General features: G+C 40.6%; 1 protein-coding gene across 10 annotated transcripts in view; it reads right to left on the bottom strand.

The window, feature by feature from the left end:
• Positions 1-16,773, bottom strand: part of Kcnc2 (potassium voltage-gated channel subfamily C member 2) — a 167,967-nt gene extending 151,194 nt beyond the window's left edge. For 4 of the 10 annotated variants that reach the window (XM_057757729.1, XM_057757732.1, XM_057757730.1 and 1 more), the window contains exons 1-2: positions 16,314-16,773; positions 14,462-15,167 (exon numbers count right to left, since the gene is read on the bottom strand). In XM_057757729.1, coding sequence (XP_057613712.1) covers positions 14,462-15,148 — 687 coding nt within the window. In that variant the 5' untranslated portion in view covers positions 15,149-15,167; positions 16,314-16,773. The remainder of the gene's footprint in view (positions 1-14,461; positions 15,168-16,313) is intronic. The other 6 variants (XM_057757727.1, XM_057757728.1, XM_057757726.1 and 3 more) reach the window with 3 other exon arrangements.
• Between the last annotated feature and the right edge of the window lie 1,548 nt (positions 16,774-18,321).

Below are 18,321 nucleotides of genomic sequence, written 5' to 3'. Positions count from 1 at the left end.
GCTGGATGTGGAGTAACTGTTCGGAATATGCCCCTCTTCCTCTAGTGACTGTCTACAGAATTAGCCATAAGAATGTCATCCACAAAACACCCCCTTGAATCAAGAAGGAAATCCACTCCTCCATGAATAGGCTGGTATGCCAGAAGAAAGTAGAGGGAACTGATTAGTTACCCAGAGATTTCCTCCAAGTGTGTGAAGAAAAAGAACAAGGAAGCCTGTCTCCAAACCACACTTACTTTCCTAGACTATTGCAGGGAGCTGGAGTTCGTGCATCTGCTCTTCTACACCCACCGTAAAGGCGTGCTTGTACAGGATCGTCTGTTCCCACTGTCTCTGTGCCACAGTCACCCTGAGCCCTTCAGAGGAAAAGGCATTTGAAGAGAATCCATCGCTTGAGATGCAAGAAGGTTAACAGAAAACTAATGTTCAGAAAGAGACTAGCTTTAAAGTCAGGAATGAAAGAGAAGTTTTTTAATTCCCCAAAATTAATATCTTCAGAAGAATCACAGAAGCATTTCACCTATGAGAGTATGACATAATAAGGAAAGGGGCAAAAGAAAAATAAGAAAGATACTCAGTGCAATGACTCCTATCTGCAACCCCAGGACTAGAGAGAATGAAGCAAGAGGGTTGTTGCAAGTTCAGGGTTAGTCTGCACTACATAATGAGATCCAGACGAGTCAGGGCTACAGAGTGAGAGTTCTGTCTCAAATTTTAAAAAGGAACAAAAGTTGTGGAAAAAGTAAGAACTTTTTCTCAGGTGCTATAATTATATAACCAAAACAGAAAATGAGAGAACTGATGAATAATGATGCTCAAATTCTTGTATAGCACAAAGATCATGGCATGACCTTATCTTTAAAAAACCTATCTGCATATATAATTGGTAAAATTAAAATGGAGACATATATTGGGGTAGGATCTAGTCCACTGCTTGTGATCTTTACCAGAAGAAAAACAAGACTGATAAAAAAGCATGTGACCATCACCTAGAGTGAGGCTCCCATGGCCAGAGGCAGCCAAGGCCTTGAGCAACCACCAATCACCAGGAGTGAGTAGCCTGACCTTCAGACCCTCCAGAACAAGCTAAAACTGCCAATTCCCAGATTTCAGACCCTACAGGTGTAAGAGGGGATGCTCCTGCTGTTTTAAGTCACTAGCTGTGTGGTGGTTTCTTATAGCAGTCTCAAGAAATTCATGCAGTGAAATGTTAGAGACAAGCCTATGAAGAGAGATGGAAGCTTGCACAAAGAGAGAGTTTTGAACAACGTTTGCGAGATGAGAAGGAGTAAGGCTTGCGGATGTTAAGAGATAATTGCATCACTCTATTAAACCAAGGTGGGGAGGTAGGCCATTCCAGGCTGTGGTAACAATGGTGCACCTAAGGAAAAGATGGGAACACATTTCTTGTATTCAAGGTTAAAAAGGGAAAGTATTGCTTGAATTAAGCCCTATTTTTACGGTAAAATTGGAAACAATGGCTGGGAGTTTGAGGAGTTACTCAAAGCATCTGAAGAGTTATAGAATTCGGTGATCATAGTTTGTAGCCAAGGAAAAGAAACAAAGGTTTCGTAGACAAGGAAGTGCGTGCATAAGTGCTGGGAGGACTTCCTCGTCTTTGGATCTGATGTCACCATCTTCTTCCAGCTTTAACTCTATGATGCTTTTCTGTTTGTTTTTATTGCTTCCTCGTCATTTTTGCTCCTTTCTGACCCTTTCTAAAGAAAACTTTTGTTTGAAACAATGTCCTGAGGCAAATTCAAATCTTTGAGTCATATACGATTCTAGTTCAAGTTTGTAACTTTGGAATCCACATGGATGACTACATTGGGTAGGCAAGTCTGTGTCAGAGAAATGAGAAATTTTATTTTCTATTCATGAACTTTAATTCAAAGTAGTAGCAGCATAAATTCTGTATTTCCTGGGGGGAAGAGTGCTCACCCCTCTCTGTCTTGCTTTGGTGTGAATTATACCTATGAAGAATTTTAAGAGGCACACAACATAATAGTCATAATATCTATAAAATATTTTTGAAATTTGGTTGCTGATATAGAAATATAAAAAGAAAAGAATCACAAGAAACAATTCTAAACATGGTAGTTCTAGAACCCATGGAGGAATCATTACTATGAGCCAATATCCAAACCATATATTCAATATAGATTCGTACAAAAAAGAAAGAAAAAGAACAACAGAAAGAAAGAAAAGAAAAGCCCTATTACCAACAGATACTAGACTTGTGCATTAGAGTTTCCCAGGCCTTTTGAACCAATCTCACCTCTAGCACTGGTTGAATCTTCTCCCCCTTAGTAACCTAATTGTATTCGTTTACCCACAGTGCTTTGAACAGGACCCACCTTCCTCTCCTTTTGAAACTTATTTAGGCTCTTCCCGGTAGCTGGGGAAGAAATCTGGGGATATTCTCTTTCTCTTCTGCCTCATTCTCTTCAGGAAGATGCTCCATTCCCAACATGACTGTGTTGGTCTCCAAAGCACTCTAACTTGTATCTACTAATGATGCCATGATGTGGCAAAGCCACCATCCTTCCTTTTTCCTTCAGTACATTGCAAACATATTAAAGGCAGGGAATATGTCTTCACTATGCCACTTGAAAAATGCATGATACATCATGAAAATATATAGGATGCTGTTCTAATTAATCTCTATTTAAGCATGGATAACCAATAGTCAATTTCCCAGTCCAATAGTCATTCAGTACCCAGAAGAAAATTCTCAAGGAGAGATAATTTCTTCAAGATCATTCCAAATGCAAGAAAAGATTGACTATTACTACATTCCCCCAAAATGCCTCAAAAGCAGTTATATTAATTATAGCAATACAAACGATGTTCTTAGAATGGGGCCTGAATTTTTAACACAAATATATTTAGTTTATCTTTATAGCAACCATTAAGTAAAATATTGTTATTTTCTTTCTAGTCCGGTGAACCAAAGGCAACCCCGAGAAATAGCTTCCAAAGCTCATACTTCAATCTAAGATGTTGAGAGAATGAAAATTTGCCAGACTGAGTCCAACCCTGAACACTCACCTCAAAACCTACAGACAGACGGGTTTTCATCCCATTGACCCAAAGAAGATACAGGGTTTAAAAAAGGAAATGCTGCAAGCTAAGATATCCTGTCTTTACTATAGCCCATGCCCTCTGACCTCCCTATTATTCAGTATCACTTGATGTGATACTCGCTATGAAGCATCCATGTTGACCTACCCTTCGGTTATTTGCAGATACCTACATATCTGCTGGGAATGAGTTTAGATGCTGTCTACTTTACACAACAGCACAGCTCCCTCCCTACTCTGTGCATTTACCTTATAGCCCTATCTCCACTGACATGCGCAGGATGTAATGCAGGATATTATAACTATTAAGTTATAGATCTCTTTCTTCCTGCAAATATGTATCCTGAAGCCAAATGCCAAGTCTCAATTTCTTCTGCATTCTTATTGTGCAACGGAGTCCTGGCCAACTGTTAAAGCAATTGTAAGTTGATAGACACAAATTTAAAAGCACTAAGATCAATGATTCTTGCTTTTCACTTGGTTCTTAGTTAAATGAGAATATTGTGTTTTCCAACAATATGCTATTTCATCATCCAATAAATGCACACCAAGGTAGAAAAAATACGAAAGCATATCAACAAAGAAACCCATTGCAAAGGAGTGTATGAATATCCCTGTCAACTATGCTACAAATCAAATGTCAAAGAGAAATTGTGTAAGACGGATGAATCAGAGATTCATTAAATCATTGCTATCCAACATGTTTTTAAAGGAACAGGTTAAAGAGATAACACTAAATTTAAAAACTATAAAAAAATCTGATAACGTGAACATTGCAACTAAAATGCGAGTAGTAGATAAAAAATTTAGAAAATTAACTAAACCCAACCCCACTTTTACATCAAGACTAGTCATTTTAATGTCTTTGAAGTCTAATATATTAAATTAAATTTTGCATTCTGTGTCTCTACATAAGATACAATACCTTCCATTATGAGACTAGAGATGAATCATAAGTTCACCTGTATATGTCATTCATAGTATAAATACAGTAGTTCAACTTTGCAACATCTGTTGATCATATGACAGTCCTGATCATATGATCAGATTTCCTCTGATCTCATCATGCAATTTTATTAGCTATGGAAGAAACCAACACCTCCTGTTATATCAGATTCAGTTTAATAGACAAGAAAAGGCTGCAGCTATATTCTGCCCATTTTCTTTTGGGGGGTCTTTTTATTTAGAATGATTTTAATTGGGACTTGAATGTGTATGTCTATTATCACGGTACTCATAAGCAGAGGCTGGAATCTGATTTCAGTGTCAACCTGGTCTACATGGCAAGTTCCAAGCCAGTCAGAACTACATGATGATACTTGTTATGCCCAGATCCATAAAGTCCCCCAAAAACCAACAAGGAGACCGAGTCCCATCCCTGTGTGTAAAAGCAAAGAACCTTTACTTTATACAAGTTTGCAAACTCGGTCTCTCCATATGCACAACGTATTGGCATAATCGGAGAGCCCTGAGCTCAGTTACAGTTGGGTTTTTTTAGCAGTAAAGGTGGGGGTGAGGGGTTTCTGAGGTTCAGGACTGCTGGTTGGCTGACATTTTTTAGGGGTGTCCTGGTGAGTGTGCTGGCAGGTGATTCTATCTACAGCGGTTGGAATGTTAGGCGTTTCCTTTGGGTGGTCTGTTCTTGGGTGGTGCTTGGGTAATCGCAGTTTGTGGTTCTTCCTGCAACCTGGTATTGCTTCAGGTTAAACTACCAAGACTCATTTTCTACTGAATCTACCTTCAAGAGTCATAGCAAGCCAGGCGGTGGTGGCGCATGCCTTTAATCCCAGCACTCGGGAGGCAGAGGCAGGTGGATCTCTGTGAGTTCAAGCCCAGCCTGGTCTACAAGAGCTAGTTCCAGGATAGGCTCTAAAACTACAGAGAAACCCTGTCTCGAAAAAAGGAATCATGGCATTGTAGATTTTCTCTCACCTTTTATAACTGCTCTATCATTTCTCTCTGCAAGATTCCTCAATGATGGACGACTTAAGGATAAATTAAACCATAGTAACTGTGTTGTTTTCTTTTCTTAAACACTAATTTCAATTAGTGTTTTCAAATTAATTAATTTTCAAAAATCAATATAACAACATCAATTGAGAAAAGTTTATTTGTCCTATGACTACTATTATGGCATCAATATAATTACCATACTATATTTTCTTTTAGTAAGTAATATTTTATAATAAATCCATAAATTCAAAACTATTAAAATGAACAAGTCATATCTGAATTTCTGGTGTATACTTCAGAACTCAGATGTGAAATTTTTATATACTTCCTATAAAGTGCTCAAAAATGCAATTATTTGACAAAGGGGTTTTGTATGAATATAATTTGTTATTATGTAGTCTTAAATTTTATTATTTGAGTATGTTGATAATAATTTAAATGATTGAATTTTATTTAAAAAGTAGTGTATTTTCTGTTTACTAGATATTTGAAGATGTTTTGATTAAAATATTATTATATCATTTCCCCTCCCTTGATTCCCTGAGTATTTTTTAACCTAGACAAAATATTGATATAGTATAAAAGAATATGTGTGGCTAATGTTGACTTTTCGTCTCTAAGTCATTTTGTAGAGAGGCTTCTTAAAGAGAAGCACTTTAGTGCTGAGACTAAATGACTAAGTATCTATTGAAAAAGATTATTTCGAGCTAGGCATGGAGGTGCATCCCTCAAATCCTAGTACTTGGGAGGTAGAGACAGGATAATCAGGAATTCAAAGTTATCTGCAACTGCATAAGGAACTCAAGACCAGCATGAGCAACTTGAGACCCTAGTTCAAAAAAGGAAAAAAAAAAAATCAAAAAGCCCCGCTCCCCAACCCCCAATAGACTGTTAGCTTTTGTTTCAGCTTTTAAAGACGTCAACAGTACAATGGACTGGGTAAGCAGGTGAAATATAACCTTAACTTGACCTTGTCTGCATTACAGAATCTAAACATTCAGTTAGACCCATGAACAAGGGCAGTACTTTTTGACAACACACAAGTATAGATCTTCACACACAAGAATGTGAAGCATAAATTAGATACTCCTGAAGTATCTTCATGGGATTTTCTGAACACATTGAGTTCTAAAGACTATCATATTGGAAGAATGCCCTTGTGATGGTCAAGTTTCGGGTGAGATTAGTTATAGCAGTCCTGAAATGGTTTTAGCTACATATGAAAAGTATCATTTTGCCTAGAGTTTTCCTGTTTTGATTCCTATAACAAGCATTCTGTCTGACACTCACAAAGTTATAGCATCACTTTACAGTCCCACTGAATGCCCTCGACTAACTGATCGTTGTAATACAGTTCAGAAAAAAAGTACATTTTATTTACTGATCTTACAACAATGTCCCACTTCGCACGTGGATTGCCACCAGCCTTAAACACATTTTATCTTTCCTTCTCACCAGTTATGCCAGTATAAACACATAATCCTTGTTAACTACATTTGAAAAGACTGCCCCCTACAAAATACATTATCCATCCCCCATAGGTTAAACCAGGATCTCAAACCTCAAAAAGTCATAAATTTAATGAACCAAACAAGGAAAGATCTTTAGACACCAAGGAGTCAAGCTTTCTGAGTCCGAGGATGAAAAGGATGTTGTTGTGTCAGCAGGTTAATTCTGAGGCTTTAAAGGTGGTACAAAGACAGGATGTGGAACTGAAGAAAGCAGCGCTGGACAGATACACCTAAGGTTGACGATCCCTACGGAAGTGGCAGCTTCCTGATATTTGCTTAACAAACACAGATCGATCATTTTAGGCAGAGATTGACATTACTCTTCCTAACATACTTGCTGCTTCTAGTGGCTAAATGTGTGCATTTAATGGGAAGTACATGGTTGACCAAGCAAGCAAGTTTTTTTTTATTAATTAATTAATTTAATTATTAAAGATTTCTGCCTCTTCCCCGCCACCACCTCCCATTCCCTCCCCCTCCCCCAATCAAGTCTTCCTTCCTCCTCAGCCCAAAGAGCAAGCAAGTTTCTCTGCCCTGTGGGAGGTCCAAGGACCACCCACCTCCATCCAGGTCTATTAAGGTGAGCATCCAAACTACCTGGGCTCCCACAAAGCCATTACGTGCAATAGGATCAAGAACCCATTGCCATTGTTCTTCAGTTCTCAGTAGTCCTCATTGTCCATTATGTTCAGCGAGACCGGTTTTGTCCCATGCTTTTTCAAGCAAGTTTAAACGGAAAAAATAAAGACCCAGAAGTCAGATGATCTTAATTTTAGCCTTGATTATCCCTAACTATTCATGGTCAGAACACGTCAGTTGTCTCTTCAAAATGAGGAAATTGGGGCAGATGACTGAGTTTTCTTCCAAATCTAATCCTCATGAACACTAAAAGTCTATTGCATTTCTCAGTCATAAATCCTATGGAAATAGTTTATATTTGAGAGGTGTGTGTGTGTATGTGTATATGTGTGTGTTTGTGTGTGTAAATGGATATATCTATTTGATATATATCAAATGTAAACTATTTGTGATATATATATATATATGGTGTTTGATAGAAATATATATCTCCCAAATACCTAATGTATTCTGAAAATTTCAAACCACATTCCTACAAATCTCCTCCATCTCCTTTCCATATAAAATGACATAAGCTTGGTCCTTGACAATGTATTTATCTTTTTCTATATGTAAACATATATATCCCATGATAGGCTATGTTCTCAAAGGAGAAATGCAGAGCCCTATATAATAAACAAACATATCGTTTTGAAAGTCCTTATAAATGAACACATTAAATCTTAGCTTTCAAGTGTGCCAGGACAGCAAACTACTCTCCAGACTCACTCTGATAGACAAGGTTATGAAGGAGATCGAAACTGGAGAATATTCGACAGTTTTGTAAACATTTAAATGTGTTAGACACATCTCAGAAAGCTCACATGAATAAGACTCTTCCTGCTGTATAAAATATGGGAAAGAGAAAAGGATGGTGTTTTTGCCAAGGCACTTTTCAAATGGAAATAAAATTGCGATTATCTAATCAGTTACCCTTGTGGGTGGATGGATCTACACCTGCACTGAATCTTAGACCTAGGAAATGACGGAGCAGATCATCTTTATGGCTTTCATGACAGAGCCACAGCAAAATGATTTCCTGAGATCAATATGTGGTTAAGAAAAAGCTGTTTTCAATGGAAACAGGAAGCTAGGAGCTAACCTGTTTCTATGGTAACCAGAGCAGCAGCTACCCAACAGCTGTAAGGGGGGGGAGAAAAAAAAAGGGCAGAAAGTTACAAATGAAAAAAATCAATTCTGGTTTACCTTATTGGTGTGACAGTTCTCGGAGCGCAGTCAGAATGGGTACAGACATGCTGTTCCTATCCAGGATCTTTAGAAGTAATTACCCTACAAACATCAAAACTTTAGAGATGAAAAGATGTTTGGGTACAATCCAATGCGTCATCCCCAGTTTTTATTTATCTTCTATTTATTGGAGTAAGGCAGAGGCAGATGAACTGAACTCAACTTGTGTTGACTTCAGGATAAGAACAAAGTACCTATGGCTCCTAATACAGATTTTTCCCCAGTTGTTTCTATCTATATTCTCTACGTCAGCTGTCTTTCCCTCCTCTAAACCCACATTCAACTCCCTTTATGTGAAAATATTGACTGCATAAAATTATAATTGCCACCCTTCAGCCTGTGGAACAAGCAGTAAACCATGCTATTTTATCATAAAAGACTGTGTGAATTGTTCTAAAAGAAAAGCCCCTAAAATTTCAAGCAAAATTGAATTATGATTCTGGAATATATTCTTGTTTATTGTTTAGAATATTTGCCACTATATATTTCCTTCTGGAGACCTGTATTTATCTTTAGTGGCTTTGCTAGTTCATTTAGATATTACATAAAGGTTGCCATAATAAAAAGGATATATGACTCAGAACTTCAAAATATATAAAACTTGAAAAACACATTTACTTTATTTGTAGTAGTAAAAATAAATCATGGTGATTTAGATATTCAAATGGGAAAATTAGATCTTCATCTTCACATAAACTTGAACATTCCCTTATTTTTATTTGCCTTGCAAATAGCCTCTTGACAAGGAAGAAACACTTCATCTCTCATTCAATTTTTTAAACTTGAGCCTACAAGTGAGCTGTTAAAAAGATACATGAAAATCATACCTAGTGTGCCCAACTGCATTCATCTTTGGTACACCTGGTACCCAACAATGGAACAACTCTCTTAGTATATGATCATATATGCTACCAAAATTACAATGTAACCAATAAGTGGCTTTGTTCCTTTACTGATCTAATGAGATTCAGATACTCTCTGGTCCTGTTTAATCATCACAATACATTAACTTAACTAGATTTGAATTTATTTAGGAATTATATAGTTAGTGTCATGGAAAAGGTCAAAGATGTTTAGACTGAAAACGAAAAATAAAATCAGACATCACAGCAACACCTTCTCAAGGGCATGAACTTGGATTTGCTTTGTCCTACAGTTGGCCATGATTCAAAATTAATAGAGAAAAAATGAAGAAACTTAGCCACATTCTAATAGTCCACTTGTTTGATATAAGTATAATCTTCATGAAACTAAAAAGGGGCTATAGATTATTCTGAAATTTAAAAAAACCCTTAAATTAAAACTCCAAGACCATACTAACTGACCTATCCAAGAACACCATTCTTGGTCAATTGACCATCAACTTTTTTTGAAGGCAAAAAGAAAGATGTTGAAACTTTTGAAAACAAAGAGGTAGAAGCAACAGCTAGATTATAAAAATCTTAATTGTCGTATTAACTTTTGTAAATTTTATTCTGAAATTCATGACATCAGCTAAAGATTTTTAAGTAAGGAAAATCATTGTGACAAAAACACACCCAAGACAAGTTGAGGAGGATGAAGACAACAGCACAGGCTAAAATCTGGAGACATGAGCTGTCGTAGTACTTTGAATAATAGAGATAGATAGATAGATAGATAGATAGATAGATAGATAGATAGATATAATAGATGGATAGACAGATAGATATGTGATAGGTGGATGGATGGATAGGTAGGTATCTAGATAGATAGATAGATAGATAGATAGATAGATAGATAGATAGATAGATAGATATAATAGATGGATAGACAGATAGATATGTGATAGGTGGATGGATGGATAGGTAGGTATCTAGATAGATAGATAGATAGATAGATAGATAGATAGATAGATAGATAGATAGATAGATAGATAGATATGATAGATAGATAATAGATAGATAGATAGATAGATAGATAGATAGATAGATAGATAGATAGATAGATAGATAGATAGATAGATAGATATACAGAAAGATGGATAGATGGAAATCTAAGGTCAAACACGGTCTCTGGGTTGGAAAAATATGTAACATTATTGGTTTATAACTACAGGTAGAATATAGATTTTACAAGAAACACTTGAAGAAAGACGAGCTTTTATTTATTTATTTAGGAAAACATTTTAGTGCCTCTGAAATGCTTTCCTGTCTTGCTTGCTTTTCTAATTCAGGTGATGTCTTTTGGAAATATTTTTATTATAAATGAAATGATCAGCTTTTTGAGAACAAAGAAATGTATCTTCTGCATTGCCCTCACTTTATTTTATGTAGATTTTGATGTAGAGCAATTAAATAATAAATACAACCCGGAGAGACAAGATTTCTAAGATAAATTCACAACTGGCTACCATCATTTGTGAACGAGCTATATATGACCATTAGAAAAAAATCCTTTTTGAACCTAGCTACGAAAAATGGAAAGTCTACCTGGTAATTAAAGCCATGCATAAGTCACCCACAAAGGGGACACACTCTCAAACAGAAGTGAGGCCAGCCAGTCACCTCACTTCACCCACAAAGTAAAACTGGGATGAAAAAAGATCAACATAACCCTTCCTCCTTCAGCACTTTAGAATTGGGCATACATTTTTTTTTAATGTTTTCAAACCTGGTGATTTATACCAGAGTATTTTCAGAGTAATAGTGACTCTGAAAATATCTACCAGCTCTACCAAGAAATTTCTGCCTATGGTGTCCTCTTATTGCACTGAATCTTGAATAAAAGCTCATCCCCTAAACCATAAATGTTCATTTGCTAGTACATACATAACGCTTTCACAAATGCATCCCTCCCTGCCGGTCACTATTTGCAAATATCGTCAATCCCATCAACCGAACCATCTCTCCTCTCTTTCCTGATCAGTTTTCCACAACAGATTTCCCTGACAACTTAAATGGCATTTTTTATAAATTTCTTATTAAAGAAAAGAACTCATAAGTATGACAGAGAAACTTACTGACCAAAATCTCTCAAATATCTACTTATATCATAAATTAAAATTCTAGATAAAGAGGACATGCCAGCCAACAAAAGACAAAATTACAGTGTCATAAAAGTCGACTGCTATTTCCTATGACTGGTATTGTAGTGTGACCATGTATGTCATAAAAGTCGAAATAAAGCAGACCTATTTTAAAATTGCACAAATCTCTTTGACATTGGAAAATCATAAAGCAAATAAAGAAATTAGTATAAAAACTGAAAAAGAGGCGCAGTTAAAATTGTTCATCTACATATTTCAATAAAAACATGAACTAATGTAAAGGTAAAAAGTTTACAAAATATTTAACTTTATTGAGAATGAGATTTGTGAAAATAAGGCCAGAGCTGATGCAAATCATTTTGATAACTGATTTATGTTTCCCAGAATCACACCACATGAGCCTCCTCAGTGGTACACTGCATGAAGGAATAGTCTGGTATCATTAACTCAGGCCAGAATGGAGCTCAAATATTAATTTACTTACGAACTAATCTGGGCTGTCTGATTCAGGTAACCCTTGGTGGTCTGAAAAGGTGCTTTTCTGAACTCAGAGTCTGCAAACAAAAGTGTGTACACTGACTAGCCAATAGCAGAAAGTTCCAACACAGTTCATGAAAGAAGTGAAGATCATCACGCATTTTTATCCCTTTGTTGATTGGTGCCTTGTAAAATTTCTACCAGTCAAAGTCCTAGAGTGCACATATTTTGAAATGTCATAAATGACCTTTCCAAGAGGGAAGCCAAATTAATGTCTTAGGCAACATTGGATCACAAGAGCAATAGGATTTGCAGAGATGCCACAGTCTAGCCGGTTATAATCAGAGGTTTTTGTGGGAAGGGATTGAGAGCATGTCATGACACAAGTAGAATAATTTGAGTTGGGCTAAAAATTTGACCTATGACCTTGACCATTTCTTGACATCTGAGCCTTCATTTTCCTCATCTCATTTAGGAAAAGGAAAGTCTTTTCTAGGTGACTTCTAAAACAGATTTCAGGCCAGTGACTGTCAGCTGACTTTGTTTTTCCCCTCTCCTGACCTTGTGGTAATCTCTTGATTCTTTCCTCATCTACAGATACAGGTCAAATCCTCCACATAATTACAACAAAATCTAAGTATGGCTTTTAGCAAACCCAATGGCTGTCAAGTCAATGGATTACCTTTGGCTAATAATAAATAGAATCAAATTTCATGGTAAGAATAAAAGTTGGGCACCTTAGTGAGTTTTTAGTTATAAAGTCTGACTTACAATGAAATACAAAACAAGCTGAAGGTATCATGCTATGTTATCAGGAGGAAAGATAATAAAACATCCATCTATTTTATTGTACACAGACTGAAGAAAATGGTCACATGATGAGCCTGAAAACAAAATCAAATTATCTCTTTAACCATCCAGGGGGAAGAGAGCACAGTAGCACTCAGCTGAAAACCAAAAAATACAAAGTAATGTTTATGAGTCTGTGATTTTATTTATGTAAATAAGTACCTTTTTTGATACAGGGCTTCTCTGTGTAGCCTAAATGTCCTGGAACTAGCTCTGTAGTAAACCAGGCTAGCCTTGAACTCACGGATCTGGCTGCCTCTGCCTCCCAAGTATTGGGATTGAAGGCATACACCACCATGTCCATCTATCAATAATCACTTATAAAATGAAAACTCTTTTGCAATTATGGAATACTTTTAAAAGCAAAATTTTAGAATTAACATTAGTACTTCCATGTTTGAATTTAGGAATGTAGGGCCATGCTAAAACTAATGCATGACTTCAAAGCCAGGCTCAAGAGATCATCGCCCTTTTACATTTTCTCGTTTGTGTTCTACTTCTGCCTGAAAACAACACAGATAGATATGCATACTTCTGAGGTGTGTCCGAAGTATAACTCCCTGAAAGTTAGTGGGCAGATAGTGGTATGATAGCTAAGATGCAGGATTTCTTTTGTTCAAGGAAAACTGGCCAAGAGGATGGAGCCAAACTTAGGCAGGGAGAATTACCATCCTGCAGGGGTGAGGGTCTTTTCTGGATAGCAAATACAAGACATACACAGTTGGCAAAGATTTACTAAATTCGGTGTTCTGTCCTCAAATATAATTAAGACCAATTCATATACTGTATTATTTTGGTTGTTTCTATTTCTCCTATTTCCTTTAAACTGGAGACACCATCATTGGTGATTTCTGTAGTCCCTTCATGGGATTCTGGGAAGTTAGCTGGGAAAGACATGGACTAAATTTAATCTCTCACTTAAATGATAAACCAAAAAGAAACATTGAGGTTAAGAATATAACATAAAAAGTCAAGAAAAGTTTTCAACAATCAGCGTTATTTGGTTATAGAGACCAGAAGACAGCTCAAGGAGGTGATGGATGCAGGATCAACCTGAAAAGAACGCTGACGCACCTAGGAGAAAGGACACCCAGTTTGAGGATCCCGAGGCAGGATCACTGGGGGCAGCAACTGCAACAACGCAGTGGCCTTCTCCCTTGGGAGGAGACAAGCTCCCCACAAAACAATCCTCCCCACAAAACAATCCTGCCCGCACCCCTACTTCCACCCAACCACATAGACTAGAATTCTATCTTCCCTCTCTCAGTCCTCGTATTAGATTCTTATTGGAGCTACTGCCCTGGTGAAACAAATCTGAGAGTCGGGCCTCATTGAAGATGTCACATCAGGATGGGCAACAGGCTCCGAAACACACCCTCGCTAAAGGAAAAAGTTGGAAAGAGAAAAGTTAAGGCAAAAACTAAGGTGAATATAGATAGTAACGGCATCAGGACACAGCCCTGGACTCTTACATGGTTCTCACCTGCTAAAGTAAATCTGTATGAGTGGGAGATCAGTGAAGTGACTGTCGGGGAGAGTGGAAAGATGGGGTAAGGGTCTCTGGGCTTTCCCTACCCCACATGAAGCCCTTCGAAAACCATCTCTACTGAGCTCTCTCCTCTTCATCTCAGGGGCTGCTGGAGAAAAGAACCAAAGTTTGAAGGAGTGTTGAAAGAGTTGATGCCACAGGGAACTGTGGGAGACTCGGGTCTTACCCTGGCGGCTCTGGATGAGTAGGGGTCCTCAAAGAGGGCCCACATGCGGGGCTGCAGCCTCCTCCAGCGGCCAGACTTGCCATCGGGTCCTCCCAGCCCTGCAGCATCCTCAATGCCCAGCCTCTTGGCCGCCAGGTCCTCATCGTCACCAGGGTCGCCCCCGATGAGATCGGGTGTCTCGAAGATGTCCAGCGCCTCCTCCGCGTCACGGTGCTGCCTGTATGTCATCCAGCAGCAGGGCTCCACGTCGGTCTCGTCGATGCCCCAGAAGGCCAGCTCCTCCTCGAAGAGCGGCCCGCACACGTCGGCGGGGCAGTGTAGTTTGCCTGTGCGGTAATAGTTGAGAACATAGGCGAAGACGCCCGGGTGGCGATCGAAGAAGAATTCGCGGCCTCCCCCAGGGTGGTCTCCGCCGTTGCCACCGTGGGAACTACAGTTGCCTGCGCCGCCCTCGAAGCAGCTGCTGGGGACCGGGGACAAGGGAGGCGGTCGCGGCGGCGGAGAGAGCGGAGGGGGCAGCGGCTGCAGTTTGTCCCCCGCAGCGGTCAGGCAGTCGCCCTGAGGTTCAGAGGAGGCGAGAAGGGCCAGGCGCGTTCCGGGAAGGGTCTTGAGAGTGCTACGGTAGGTTTCGTGCCGGGTGCCCCCGACATTGAGGATCACCCTCTCGTTGTTCTCGATCTTGCCCATCTCTGTGGCTCAGACATGACTAGGGGAGGCGAACACAGTACCAAGTTAAAGCTCTTGTGAGTCCTATACGCACCATGACCCCCCCCACCTCCACCTCAGCCCAAGAGTGCCAAGATGCCTAGCTCGCCAAGTGCGAAGGACCCTCCCAGGAGGAGCTTGGTGTCCAGTCCTGTCCCCGCCTCTTGCATCATGCCTGGCCCAGGTTTCCAGAGAACGAACAACAGTTGAGTCTTCCTTGACCTTCCAGGAAACCTTTTCTCTTGCGGCGCACAGTCCACCCTTGGCTCTGACCTCTCCTTCCTTTTTGCCCTCCACCGTGTTTCTCGTCTATCCCTGCCAAATCCAACCTGCCTTAAGCCCCCAAGCCCCTCTTTCTTTTCCCAGACCCTTCACTGCTCACTCTCCAGACCCTTTCCGCTACCCATCTATGCTCCAGGCTGTTCCTCTCCTTAGATGGACCCACCTTCCCCACCATCCCATATCTCCCTCAGTACCCCTGCCCCTGGTCTCAGTGTAATTCCCTATCAGGGAGTTAGGTTGGCTAAGGCAACTTAGCAGTGTTGAGCGGAGGCCCTCGAATGCTCCAGCTGCCTGCCTAACCTTGGCCAACCCTGGACAGCACTCTGGTCTCCAGTACTCAGGGACTACCCTTTGCCCGCTCGGCTCCCGGCTCACCCCCGCCCCCCAACTCCGCAACCTACCAGGCAGAAAACTGAAGAGAGAAGTCACAACAACAACGACGACAACAACAACACACGTCCCTGCTGCCTGTTCCTTTCACCAAGGAGACCTCTGACTAATATCCTCATCCAATTTCCTTTTCCCATTACTGTTATCCTTGTTGCTAATGTTATTATTACTTGGGAAAGGAAACGACTAACTAGGATCCATCTTTGAGGACAAAAGTGAGCAATCGATCCCACCCCTCCCCCTTCCCAAGAAAAACAAACATCTTGGGGTGGAGAGTCTGGAGAGTCGGGGGTTGCTTTCGAGGAGGGGTGAGGCCCAGGAGAAGCCGCAGAAGGCACACCCCCTGCGTTCCTGAGCTGGAAGACCGGCTGTTTCAAGCCTCTCCCTGGGGCTTCGCATCCACAATTTTGCAGCTAGGCAAGGGGATGCCCGCCTGCACCGCCCTTCCTTTCTCCCCCTCCTCGTCCCCGGATACCTTAAGGAGACAGGGAGAAAAGTGGATCTGCTTGGGTCTCCGAGTGGTCGAGGTTTTCCCTGCAGCCAGACGGAGTCTCTGAGGCCAGCTGAGCCGCCCTTCTCAAAGGAGAAACTACTTGTTGGCGTTTTCGGGGTTCAGGTGGTTGAGCCGCTTCTCTGGGTGCTGAGGTCGGGGAGAAAGTCCCCGCCCGCCGCCCGCTGCGCTCCCCGCCTTCACGCTGCTGCGATCTGCGGGCTCTCCCATAGCCACGCTCCGCGCCCAGAGTCAACATCGCGCGGGGCTGGGCGAACCATGGAGCTCGGGGCGGGTCCAGCTGGCGCAGCCCGACCCCGCTGCAGACCTTCTGCCCGGCTGACTGTGACTGGAGCGGAGGCCGACCGGAGGACAGGGGGCGGGGGACGACGGGGAGCTCACCCAGTTGAGAGTGAAGGCGCCCAGCTAAGATTTGGATCCACAGCTTTGGTCCTCCCCCCACCCCCGCCCGAAAGCAGCCTCTGCTAGAGCTGTTCCTTCAGCACCGCTCGCCTGAGCACACAGCAAGAATGGGTGGGTGGGTCTGGGGAATCTAGGCTGAACAGATCCATCCTTGCCCTCTCTGGAGCTTTAGCCTGCTCTCTTTAGGCATAGTTCTCCACACCCCGCCACCGCACTGCCCCACCCCTCCCAACAAGTGAGCGAGAATCTAGAGCCAATTGTATCTTTTCCTTAATGACGGCTGGCAGGGTTGATCTGTTTACAGGTGACAGTGGCTTGCCTTTCCCGTGTCTTCTACCAGGCCCCACTTCCACGCTTCACTTAAATGTAGGTTTCCAGTCACCACGTCACGGTTATATAAAACAAAACAAGTTTTCAAAGTTGATCCCGGGAACAGAATGCTCCGAAAAGTACAACTTCAGCTTCCTTTGTCTGAAATAACCAAGCAACCAAGCAAAGCTCTCATCAGCCAAATCCTGCTTAATTAACCCAAATGTCTGTTGGGCCTTGTTGTGCTGCTAGTGCTGACACAACTAAGCTTTATAAACTGCAGGGTACCCCAGAAGTAACGTCTTGTCCCACAGTTCCTTCTGTAGGCCCTGAGAAGTGTGATCCAGTCAGCTCTCCTCAGCTTGAATTTGACTATTTTCTTCCCGGGTCCCCTCACATCTCTCACCCCCTCCGGGCATGTTATCTCTGTACCAAATAATTCTCTCTTTTTTATGAAGACATCAGTCACATCATGCAGAGACCCATGATAATGGTCTCATTTTGATCCAGTTACCTCTAGAAAGACCCGGTTTCCAAACAAAATCACACTCCAAGTAGCGGACATTAGGACTCCTATAGATCGTCTTGAGGAAGAGCATGATGCAAGTCAGGCTACTTTCAGCACCAAAGAGATTATGTTCTCTGTGTGTATTTGTGTGTACACTTCAAGGAGAGACAGAGGGGGTAGGTGGGATGCAGGAGGAGCCAGAGCCTAAGAAGGATACCATTCTATAATTCCATCAGCATTCTAAGGATCAATATCCAAAGAGGAAGTAAAGTACCAGGATGTAAGTGGAAGAAGGCATCTCTGAAGAGCAAATATTGCTATCCACGCTACTATTTGGTGACAAAGTTAGCTTCAGTTGTCAAGCTTAACATGTCTGGAAGGAGAGAAACTCAACTGAGATAATACAATAGTCAGATTGGCATGTGGCGATATCAAATATGGAATATTTTTGATGAATTATTGATGTGAGAATGATAAGCTCCAATTACTAAAAAAAATGGCCAGCCATATCCAACTTCCATCATCCATTCTCTTCCTGTCATAAGTCTGTTCCCTCTTTAATGTCATAAGTTTAATATAGAAAAGGAATAAGATGTTAGCTTAAATGTAAATCACCAATAGCAATACTAGTAATAAATGCAAATTAACCCAAACATTTCAAGTAATAGATAACATTTACTGAGAGCATAATAGCTGCAAAACTCTTTGCATAAATTCAGTGTTTTCGTTTTAATAAAAGAAGTATTTATATTA

The sequence above is a fragment of the Chionomys nivalis genome, chromosome 25 (assembly GCF_950005125.1).
Source record: "Chionomys nivalis chromosome 25, mChiNiv1.1, whole genome shotgun sequence".
Classification (NCBI taxonomy): Eukaryota; Metazoa; Chordata; class Mammalia; order Rodentia; family Cricetidae; genus Chionomys; species Chionomys nivalis.
Note: the sequence above shows the minus strand (reverse complement) of the source record. Positions and strands in the feature narration are given on the sequence as shown.